Source organism: Ovis canadensis, chromosome 3 (assembly GCF_042477335.2).
Source record: "Ovis canadensis isolate MfBH-ARS-UI-01 breed Bighorn chromosome 3, ARS-UI_OviCan_v2, whole genome shotgun sequence".
NCBI lineage: Eukaryota > Metazoa > Chordata > Mammalia > Artiodactyla > Bovidae > Ovis > Ovis canadensis.
The window spans coordinates 214,593,696-214,605,425 of NC_091247.1; the positions used below are offsets into that span (position 1 = coordinate 214,593,696).

Consider the following 11,730-nt stretch of genomic DNA (forward strand, 5'->3'; position numbering starts at 1 on the left):
ATATGTGGTTCACTTCAACACCTTTCTGCAATGAATGCAGTAAATTGCAATAAGGAGAAACAACCTAGCCCCAGTACAAGAGCAGTGCTGAGAGAGCCAGCTCTAAACATGCATAAACGCTGCAAATTTCTCTCTCTATCTGAAGATAAAGAAGACAAACCACAGAACACTGACAGGTGAGGACCATGAAGCCTCCTGTTCTGTCTTAATCAGATACGGCCGAGTGGTCAGGATGTTTATGTATTTATCACCTGGCATATTTTCAATTCAAACCACACACAACTGTAACAGGAAGAAATTTTGTTATAAAAAAATTTAAACATCTTCCATGTTGAATTAGAAGTACAGAAGTAAAGAGCAGAAAGAATCTTGTTCTTTTACTTAGGCTAACTATTTGTCCTTATGGATTCTAAACAACACAACATATAGCATTATTATTCCCAAACCACCATGAGAACATGGTGGTCAGAGGTTCAGTAATCTCTTTGCTAGGAAAGTTAATAATTAAACCTGCTTGCTTGAGGAAAATTTCCTCAGGACCAATCAGACAGACTAAAATACAAAATATTTTTAAATTAAAAAAGAGGTATAAGTATACTAACACATATATATGGAATTTAGGAAGATGGCAATGACGACCCTGTATGCAAGACAGGAAAAAAGACACAGATGTGTATAACGGATTTTTGGACTCAGAGGGAGAGGGAGAGAGTGGGATGATTTGGGAGAATGGCATTCTAACATGTATACTATCATGTAAGAATTGAATCGCCAGTCTATGTCTGACACAGGATACAGCATGCTTGGGGCTGGTGCATGGGGATGACCCAGAGAGATGTTATGGGGAGGGAGGTGGGAGGGGGGTTCATGTTTGGGAACGCATGTAAGAATTAAAGATTTTAAAATTTAAAAAATAAAAAACTAAAAAAAAAAAAAGAGGTATACATGTTTCAATGCCATTCTCCCAAATCATTACTGGGAGGGATGAGGGAGGGGGGTTCAGGATGGGGAACACATGTATACCTGTGGCGGATTCATGTTGATGTATGGCAAAACCAACACAATATTGTAAAGTAATTAACCTCCAATTAAAATAAATAAATTTATATTTTTAAAAAGAGGCAAAACAATACAATATTGTAAAGAAAAAATTAATGATAATAATAAAATAAAATCTGAAAAAAAAAGAGATATACAACTCTAAAGGAAAATTATTAACTGAGTTGTTACACCAAAGCACTGGAGACCTCCTTCACCATCTGCGTTCCTTGCATGGATGGGACCAAGGTTAGTAAAGACTCCTTTACCAAAGACCACTTCATCAGAAGAGCATGAGGGAAAGAGCAAGGTCATGAGCTGGCTGAGGTCCAGCCCATCATCTCTGTTCAGCCCTTTACAGTCTATAACCAGAAACATCAAACAAAGAGTGTGGCACTGAACTGGCCTCATTCATTCCTCCATAGTGCAACATCAGATACCAGAGACAAGAGCAGATCAAAGCTGCTAAATCAAAGACAAGCAGATTCTAAGTGGAGAGCATGCAGACAAAGGGGCCTTCCCTGCTGCTGTTGGAAAGGAAGAAGCCCTCCCACCCCAGACACCATCTGTGGGAGGAGAGACAAGAAGACACCTCCTGAAATAGAGGAAAACCAGTCTTAGCAGCGAGCTTGAACTAGAAATGACAAGACAGTTATTACCATGAACCCGAACTAAGTTGAGGGATAAATTTTAAATGGGAGAGTCTGTGTTAACTTTATGGAACTTTCAATCCACACATACATGCCTTGCTAGTGCACAAGATGAAATCAGTGATAAAAATCGAGAATATTACATTTATGTTATTTCAATTCTAGAGGACAGATTTTTAAGCCCATTACAGAAAGAAAATTCATAAATCTTGTTTTTAAAAGCACAGAGTTGTCACATCTGTGAATTCTTTCTAATACCTCCAGGTCAAAATTACTGCTGTGTTTATTTAATCTGTAAAACCTTGCTCACTGTCTCTAAAGTGGGGGCTTCTTGAGAGGAAGTATTGTGTCTTACTCTTCAATATCTCTTTAAAATCACGTAAAGACACATAGAGAGAGCTTAACAAATAGTGGATAAATAAGGAAATGAATGCATAAACAAATGCTGACAATCACCCTGCAGTTAGTGATGCTGAGTGGGGAGCGTGGGGGCCGGGGAGACACGAATCTGACTACTCCCACTCAGCACAGACAAAGTGGAGAAAGGAGCCAGAGACACACCAGACGAAGGAACCAGATACAGAAGGTCTTCATATCCCATTCTGGGGACGGTCTAATGACTTTTACTTTCTGCACAAAATTGTACCTCAGAAACTTCACCAAGGCAAGAAAAAAAAAAAAAAAAACTGACAGCATTGCTACCAAGGATGTGGCATCAATAGTAATATTTATTAAATAGCTGTTTTTCTATCTCCCAGTGACTCATTCTGGCCAATGAAGCGTGGGTGTTGCCACCTGTGTCACTTCTGAGCAGAGGCATGGAAACCCCGTGTGACTCTCTAGTTTCTCTCTTTCCTGCCCCAGAAGCTGCGTGTTTCACGTGGTACACGTGTGAGCCTGTGGAGCCTCACTGCCCACAGCACGTTTGCAGGTTGGTCATGAATGTGTGTGGATGCACGTGTGTGTTCCTTCTGAGACTTGGGAGTCAGTTGTTCCAGCCTCAGATCAGAGTCTATTCTGAAGACTTGAAAGGAAGACAGAATGTGTCCCATGAAGCAGGTACTTTCCTGGATCTCCTCTTCCTTCTGTGTCTTCACCCCAAGCTGCTCCCTCAGGTCTCACCTTGATTCCTCTTTGGGGCTTGGTTGATTCCTAGCCACCAACTGATTGACCAACAACTAGATCTAAACTTCTGTTTTAGAGTGTCCGCAGCTGGCGCAGCTCCTCTTCCGTTTACATCAGTCTGTGCCGACAGTTGTGTTTCTATTTCCCCATTTTTGTCTCTGAGCATCTTGACCTTCATCCTGAAACAGCTCTCCTTTGCTCTGAGTTAGTCAGTTCATCATCTTTGATCTTATTTTTACATTCCACCAATCCTGTACTAGTGAAAAAGCAGCATGTACTTTCCAAACCTCTTCTGTTTCTTCTTGATTTCCAGAACAAATATGATTCCTGGATTTAGTTCTCCATGTAATTAAATTCTTCACCTTTGGGTAAGAAATAATTTTTCTGAGGTTTTCTTCCCTCAACTGAACAAAATGGCACGTTCAAAACCTATCTCCTTGTGACCATGTAACCAAAAGTTACGTGTGAGGGGTCCGGCTGCTAACCGCTCAAAAGCCAGTATACAGGCCAGCTTGGTGGAAAGGAAAGTGTTTTATTTCAGATGCCAGCAACTGGCGGGGAGGGTGGTGGACATCTGTACAAGGGCCGACTCTGCCCACCCCATGACAAGAAGAGGGTGAGCGCTTCTATAGACAGAGCTGGGGTGGGGGGAGGTTATATGCAGAAACAGCACAGTCATCTCTTACAGGCATCTTCACATTGGTCATCAGTGGTCTGAATAGCATCATCTTGGTTGTTTTCAGTTCAGTTCAGTCACTCAGTCGAGTCCGACCCTTTGCGACCCCATGGGCTGCAGCACACCAGGCTTCCCAGTCCATCACCAACTCCTAGAGCTTGCTCATACTCCATCCAAAACATCCGCTGGTTGTTTTAGGTACAGTTAATCTTTTGCTCCCATTTCTTTGCGATCAGTTCTCAGAACTGTGGATGCTCAAGTCCTGGGTACAGCTTGGTCATCATGTAGTCACTGCTCCACCTGGTGTTCTGTATCTATAAGAAGCTCCCAGGACATGGCTCAGAATATCATCTATAACCCTTGAGAAAGAACTAAAGGTCCTTACTGTGCTTAATGACTACATTATTATTATTTAGTCTCCTCTGAATGTTTTCCTTTGTTTCCACGTTTCTCGCTTCTCCAATTAAACATATCCTTTGACTAAAGTTTTCCACAGGCAAAAGGCAGGCAGAAGACACGGTGAGGGGCAAGGATCATAGAGTCCTCTCTGTTTCAACCACAGCCCTAGGGCCCCCTTGGGACTTGGAAGGGAGTGGAGCAAGGAGAGGCTCTGAAGAACACGCTTCATTAACTTCATGATTCACCCACCTCTGCTCAGAGCTGATGCAATTACCAACTGCAGAGCTATTGAGCTCTTGTGGACAGTGATTCTTAAACCACTGAAACCTAAGGTTATGCCTCTGGGGTGGCACTCAGAGTTCAAAGCCTGAGTGATTGCTCAGACTCAAAGTCTATGAACTGAGGCTCTGTCACATGTGGAGCTTTGGTGCAGCTGAGTCCTGCCCGCAGACCAGCCTAAGAACACTGGAAATACAGCAAAATGTGTTCCTCCTTTAACATCAAAGACTCTGTGAACAGATCTCTTTTCCTTGTCATCGAATGCTTCCCAATCTGCGCATGCTAACCAAGGTGCCTGCAGTCTGCAGGCATTGTCTGAAGCTTTGCCAGGGCCCAGGATTGAAGCGAGGCCTGTGCCTGTGTATAAGCTCTGTATTTCCCCCCTCTATAACTTAACAGATGCTCAGCTAATATTTATTGAATGGCTGAGTGGCACTGTACTAAATGTTGACGAGAAATTGTCTTAAATATAAAGAAATACTTCTGAGAACATCATTTAGCTAATATCTTTTTAAAGCATTTGTTTCTTGCAATAAGCAAGGCAAGATTTGATTTTCAAAAACAAGCAGCTTATCACCAACAAATATGTCACAACGAACACTGCAAATCTCTATCTCTGAGGATACACAAGACAAACCACAAAGTACCACATGTGGCTTCTTAATAAGTCTTAATCAAACCCAGCTGAGGAGACAGGATATTCATATGGCTTATCATTGGCAGTTTTTTCATTAAAATCACACAGCAATATCAGAGGAAGAAAATTTGCGATTAAAAAAGTGCAGCTGCAATAGGAAGGAGATGAGGGGCCAGATGATATGGGGTGGGAGGTGGGAGGGGTGTTCAGGACTGGGAATTCATGTACACCCATGGCAGATTCATGTCAATGTATGGCAAAACCAGTACAGTATTGTAAAGTAAAATAAAGTAAAAATAAAAATTTAAAATAACAGACAGCCTAATTAGTCTTTCACTTTTTGAAGGAGAGTCCTCTTGGACTGATCTGGAAAGATGATGTGGAGACCAGGACAACTCAACTGTTCTGCACAACAGTTAGAACTGTGAACTGCTAATTTTGGATAATGTTGCTCTTTGAGTCCCTTCTTGTTACTTTCTGTGAATCTACTGTAGGTTTTTACATTTTTGTTGCCACATGGCTCACATAAAACATCTTAGAGGGACAACAGTATATACTACAGTGATAACAAGTTAATTCCAATGACATACAAAAGCTCTACCTTTTTATCACCTTCTACGCATTTTGTTTTTGATGTCAATTTACCTCTCTCTATATTGTGTATCCACTAATAAAATATTTTTCTCTATAGCTATTTTAATACTTTCTTTAGACTGAGGCTGACTGGTTAGCACACTACCATATTTCAGCGTTAGAGTGTGCGGAATTGGGTTCAGCACTTACGTTTACAAGTCTGTTGCATATTTCTACTTCTTTCATATAAAAATCAGCATCCTTCATTAAGTCTGAAGAATTGCCCTCAACAATCTTGTAAGACAAGCCTAATGTTGGTGAATTCCATCAGGTGTTATTTCCGCCAACAGGGTATTCATGATTTGACTTCATATCGGGAGTCTTTATATCGTCTTCATTTATGAAAAACAACTTTCCTGAGAAAATTATTCTTGGTTGGTAGGTTTTTTTTTTTCCTTAGACTGAATATATCATCCTTTCTCTCCTGAACTGTCAGGTTTCTACTAAGAAGTCCACTATATTCTTAAGGGAATTTCTTTTTTGTGAGCATTTACTTTTCTCTTGCTGCTGATAGAATTCTCTCTTTTTCTTGATTACAAGTAATGTGTCTTGGAGGTGATCATTTTGAATGACCTCTGAGGAGTGACCTATTAGCTACATGAACTTGGATGTCTAAACCTCATCAGCTTTGGGACTTTTCTGGTATTATTTCTTGAAGTGCAATCTCTGTCCCTTTCTCCCTCTCTTCTCCTTCCGGGACTCCAATAATGTGCAGGTTGTTTCTGTGAATGTTGCCCCACAGTTCACACAGGTTCTTCCACACTTGGTCATTCCTCTTTTCCTTTGTCCCCTGGCTGGGTAATCTCAATGGTCCTGCCTTCTGAGTTACAGGGTCTTCTGCTGTTGTTGATGCTCTAGGCAGCATTTTTCATTTTGTTGCATTTCATTCATTGTTGCCTCAAGCAACTGATCCAACCAGTCCATCCTAAAGGAAGTCAGTCCTAAATATTCATTGGAAGGACTGATGCTGAAGCTGAAACTCCAATATTTTGACAACCTGATGTGAAGAACTGACTCATTAGGAAAGATCCTAATGCTGTGAAAGATTGAGGGCAGGAGGAGAAGGGGACGACAGGGGATGAAACGGATGGATGATGACATCACTGACTCAATGGACATGAGTTTGGGCAAGCTCTAGAAGTTGGTGATGGACAGGAAAGCCTGGCGTGCTGAGGTCCATGGGGTCGCAGAGTCGGACACGACTGAACCACTGAACTGAACTGAATCTTAAGCAACTGAATTTCTGCTTGGTTCATTTTTCTGTTTTGTTCCTTCTATTATTCTCTTTGCCTCACTGCAAAGCTTGAGGGATCTCAGTTCCCCTACTGGGATTGAATCCACATCACAGCAGCAAATTCATCGATCCTAACCACAAAACCATCAGCAAACTCCCTGTTTACTTCCTTTTTCATGATTTCTATCTCTGTTTAAAAAAATCTGAATTTATTCTGTGAAGTAACACCCTAGCTCAACAATTACTGAGCTTGAGCTCTAGGACCTGCAAATCACAAATAGGAGGTGATGCTGCAACCTCTGAAGCCTGGATGCCTAGAACCTGTTCACAATAAGAGAAGCCCTCACATAGAGAAACCTGCTTGCTGCATTTAGAGAAAGCCCATGTGCAGCAACAAAGACTCAGTGCAACCAAAAATTAAAAACAATAATAATGATGATGATAATTTTTAGTCTTGTTTTCTTCATATAGTGTCTTCCTGAATTTAATCGTTTATCTGTGTTTTCTTGGAGTTCACTGAGCTTCTTGCATGTGTGCCTTATTTCATCATATGTCATCTATTTCATCACTTCCCAAGTGAATAGCCATGTGAGCTGCCCTGGAAGAAGCCCTGGGCATCTTCCCATCCCCAAGCACAGCCTAGAACTATGAACACTGCAAGCGTGAGTGTAGGGTGGAGCCCTAGAAACCATCCAGAGTCATCAACCAAGTAACTGGGTGGGTCCAGCTCAGAACCAGGCCAGCACTCTCAGGTTTTATAAGAGTTCAGCAATTCCCCACATGTCCACAGTGGAATTGGCCAGGAGGTGGGGGGTGCGGGAGGGGGGGCGGTTACAGGGGTGGCGCTGTGTAAACGTAATCTTTACTTTGCCACTTCTTCATGACAGCTCTCTCTACCCTGAGGAGTCACAGCAGGATCACAATTACATTTTCAGTAGTAACCAGATTAAAACAATCTTGAAACATCTAAAAAATAGATGTTTTCAAAGAAACCTCTTGGTCTGAAATCCTTCCTCTAAGAGATCAGTCATGTCAGATGCCTCCATCCATATCTCTGAAACATAAATAGCCAAATGTTCCTGATCTTTCTACCTACATCCATTCTTCTGGATCCCCTCTGCCTAGGTCTCCACTTTCTTGCTCTCTTGTCCCACCTGAATACAGGGTGTGGGTGAGCACCAAGCTGCCTTCCATCAACTTGAAGATGTATATGAACTGATATAATTCACTTAGAAGGAGAGATCCTTGGAGAGATAAGAAATAGCAGCATCCTGATGAAATAGTAGGAAGAGATGGAGAAGAAGGAATGGATTTAGAAGGTTTGGAAAATCAAATAGACATGGGAGACGAGCAAAGAAGTGTCTGTATCCACTAAAGGAATAAATGAGAGATGAAAAAGGAAGAGGTAGCTATGTACAGTTAGATTTTTAATTGGCCTGTGAATATTTAGGCAGCATAAGGAAAGCTGTATCCATTCTTTCCCACCAGCCAACCTTCCATTTTGAAGCTCACACCCAGTCTGGTGTTCAAGAACAAGTTACAAACTCAGAGATGTTTAGAACTGGGTTTTTCTTTTCCCCCATGAGTTCCTCTTGTTAGGAAGGGGTGTGTGAATATGGACCAAGTTTACATCCTTTTCTAAATAAGAGTGACCTGGAGCACTTGTGAGCATGCCCTCATTAGCCTCTAAGACAGGTGAGAAAGCAGGTCAGCTCACTCATCTTGCATTTCCTTTGAGGAAGATGGCATTTGAGGGCCAATCCTCTAAAATCATTTGACATGGAACTTGCTAAATTAAGAGCACAGCAAAAAGTTAATTTGTTCAGAATATTTCATTTTGAGCAATTTTCATATGACACAATAACAGGTCAGCACTACTCTAATGAAATACAGGCAATTAGAATATCTGAGGCTTCATCTCATATTTGATACAGCATCATGAGAAAGTCACTGGGGATGTTCCCAGGGCACTGAGTTCAACATCATCGTACCCAGCGTCCCCTTTCTTCCCCTGGAGCAGCCAGAGGCTCTCTTCTCCTTCCCCAGGATCAGCAGCCTCTCTGGAGAAGTTCAGACAAGAGCCTGAAATAGAAAAGAGATGTTTGATTAGAACTGAGACACGAGGATGGGACAGAACCCTCTGGTGGAAGGGAGTCAAGCAAGTGCTTATGACAAAGCATCCCTGGGACCCAGGTGTGGGGAGGGAGGCTCAGGCTATTTCACATGAGTCCCAGTGAGGATGGATCCCAGCTGTCCTCTCAAATCAAGTTCATGTGGTCTCCCGGGCCTCAGTGCATCTGGAAATCCTGCATCACAGGAGACCTGTGCTCAGGGGCTCTGGAAGGCCTGCTTCCAGGCAACACAGTACAAAGGAGATGCCCAGCAATGGTAAGAATCATAAAAAGGAATCTAAATTGTTCTCCTTTCACAGGTGATAGATGCAAATTCACAATAAGAGGGAGACTGGAAACAGGAAAAATCTGAATTCCTCACTCACAACCCAAGTCTGCTCTTAGTTGACTTGACTCCTGTTTCCAAATGTCGACAAATAGTATCATAGGTGCAGCCACAAATATCTCCTCCCCAGGAACTACACAGGCCCTCAGATGGAGAAATACTCTTTTCTAGAGAATGAGTATCTTCTTGCAGCTACTGAAATATCAGTTTATTGGGATACACACAGTCAAAGGCTTTGGCATAGTCAATAAAGCTGAAATAGATGTTTCTCTGGAACTCTCTTGCTTTTTCAATGATCCAGCAGATGTTGGCAATTTGATCTCTGGTTCCTCTGCCTTTTCTAAAACCAACTTGAACATCTGGAAGTTCACGGTTCACATATTGCTGAAGCCTGGCTTGGAGAATTTCGAGCATTACTTTACTAGTGTGTGAGATGAGTGCAATTGTGTGGTAGTTTGAGCATTCTTTGGCATTGCCTTTCTTTGGGATTGGAATGAAAACTGACCTTTACCAGTCCTGTGTCCACTGCTAAGTTTTCCAAATTTGCTGGCATATTGAGTGCAGCACTTTCACAGCATCATCTTTTAGGATTTGAAAGAACTCAACTGGTATTCATCACCTCCACTAGCTTTGTTCATAGTGATGCTTCCTAAGGCCCACTGACTTCACATTCCAGGATATCTGGCTCTAGGTTAGTGATCACACTATCATGATTATCTGGGTCATGAAGATTTTTCTGTATAGTTCTTTTGTATTCTTGCCACTTCTTCTTAATATCTTCACTTTCGTTAGGTCCATAACATTTCTGTCCTTTATTGTACCCTTCTTTGCCTGAAATATTCCCTTGCTTGGTATCTGTAATTTTCTTGATGAGATCTCTAGTCTTTCCCATTCCATTGTTTTCCTCTGTTTCTTTGCATTGATCAGTGGGGAAGGCTTTCTTATCTCTCCTTGCTATTCTTTGGAACTCTGTATTCAAACGGATATATCTTTCCTTTTCTCCTTTGGTTTCATTTCTCATCTTTTCTCAGCTATTTGTAAGGCTTCCTAATGTGTGAGGAGGCCTCTAGGAGGCCATTTTGCCTTTTTGCATTTCTTTTTCTTGGGGATGGTCTTGATCCCTGCCTCCTGTACAATGTCACGAACCTCCGTCCATAATTCATCAGGCACTCTGCCTATCAGATGTAATCCCCTGAATCTATTTGTCACTTCTACTGTATAATCATAAGGAATTTGATTTAGGTCATACCTGAATGGTCTAATGGGTTTCTCTACTTTCTTCAATTTAAGTCTGAATGTGGTAATAAGGAGTTCATGATCTGAGCCACAGTCAGCTCCCGGTCTTGTTTTTGCTGCCTGTATAGAGCGTCTCCATCTTTGGCTGCAAAGAATATAATCAATCTGATTTTGGTACTGACCATCTGATGATGTCCACGTGTAGAGTCCTCTCTTGTGTTCTTGGAAGAGGGTGTTTGTTATGACCAGTGCGTTCTCTTGGCAAAACTCTATTAGCCTTTGCCTTGCCTCATTTTGTACTCCATGGCCAAATTTGGCTGTTACTCCACGTACCTCTTGACTTCCTACTTTTGCATTCCAGTCCCTTATAATGAAAAGGACATCTTTTTTAGGTGATAGTTCTAAAAGGTCATGTAGGTCTTCCTAGAATGGCAACTTCAGCTTCTTCAGCATTACTGATTCGGCATAGACCTGGATTACTGTGATATTGAATGGTTTGTCTTCATGTATGCGACAGTGCAAAGATATTATTAAAACACTAGTTCCACCTTTGAATTTGGTTCAGTTCAGTTCAGTCACTCAGTCATGCCTGACTCTCTGTGACCCCATGGACTGTAGCACACCAGGCTTCCGGGTCTATCAATAACTCCCAGAGCTTGCTCAAATTCATATCCATCGAGTCGGTGATGCCATCCAACTATCTCATCCTCTGTCATCTCCTTCTCTTCCTGCTTTCAATCTTTCCCAGCATCAGGGTCTTTTCTAAGGAGCCAGTTCTTCACATCAGCTGGCCAAGGTATTGGAGCTTCTACTTCAGCTCAGTCCTACCAATGACTATTCAAGATTGATTTCCTTTATATTGACTGGGTTGATCTCCTTGCCATCCAAGGGTTTCTGAAGAGTCTTCTCCAACACTAAAGTTCAAAAGCATCAACTCTTCAGCACATAGATTTCTTTTCAGTTCAGTTCAGTCGCTCGGTCATGTCCAACTCTTTGCACTCCATGAATTGCAGCACACCAGGCCTCCCTGTCCATCACCAACTCCTGGAGTTCACTTAGACTCACGTCCATTGAGCCAGTGATGCCATCCAGCCATCTCATCCTCTGTCGTCCCCTTCTCCTCCTGCCCCCAATCCCTCCTAGCATCAGAGTCTTTTCCAATGAGTCAACTCCTTGCATGAGGTGGCCAAGTTACTGGAGTTTCAGCTTTAGCATCATTCCTTCCATAGAAATCCCAGGGTTGATCTCCTTCAGGATGGACTGGTTGGATCTCCTTGCAGTCCAAGGGACTCTCAAGAGTCTTCTCCAACACCACAGTTCAAAAGCTTCAGTTCTTCAGCGCTCAGCCTTCTTCACAGTCCAACTC

At 42.2% G+C, this 11,730-nt stretch overlaps 1 protein-coding gene across 2 annotated transcripts in view; it reads right to left on the reverse strand.

Moving 5' to 3' along the window:
* Positions 1 to 8,484: 8,484 nt before the first annotated feature.
* Positions 8,485 to 11,730, reverse strand: part of LOC138437858 (antigen WC1.1) — a 62,277-nt gene continuing 59,031 nt past the window's right edge. For both annotated transcript variants that reach the window (XM_069585830.1, XM_069585829.1), the window contains one exon: positions 8,485 to 8,753. In XM_069585830.1, the coding sequence (XP_069441931.1) occupies positions 8,608 to 8,753 (146 nt within the window). In that variant the 3' untranslated portion in view covers positions 8,485 to 8,607. The remainder of the gene's footprint in view (positions 8,754 to 11,730) is intronic.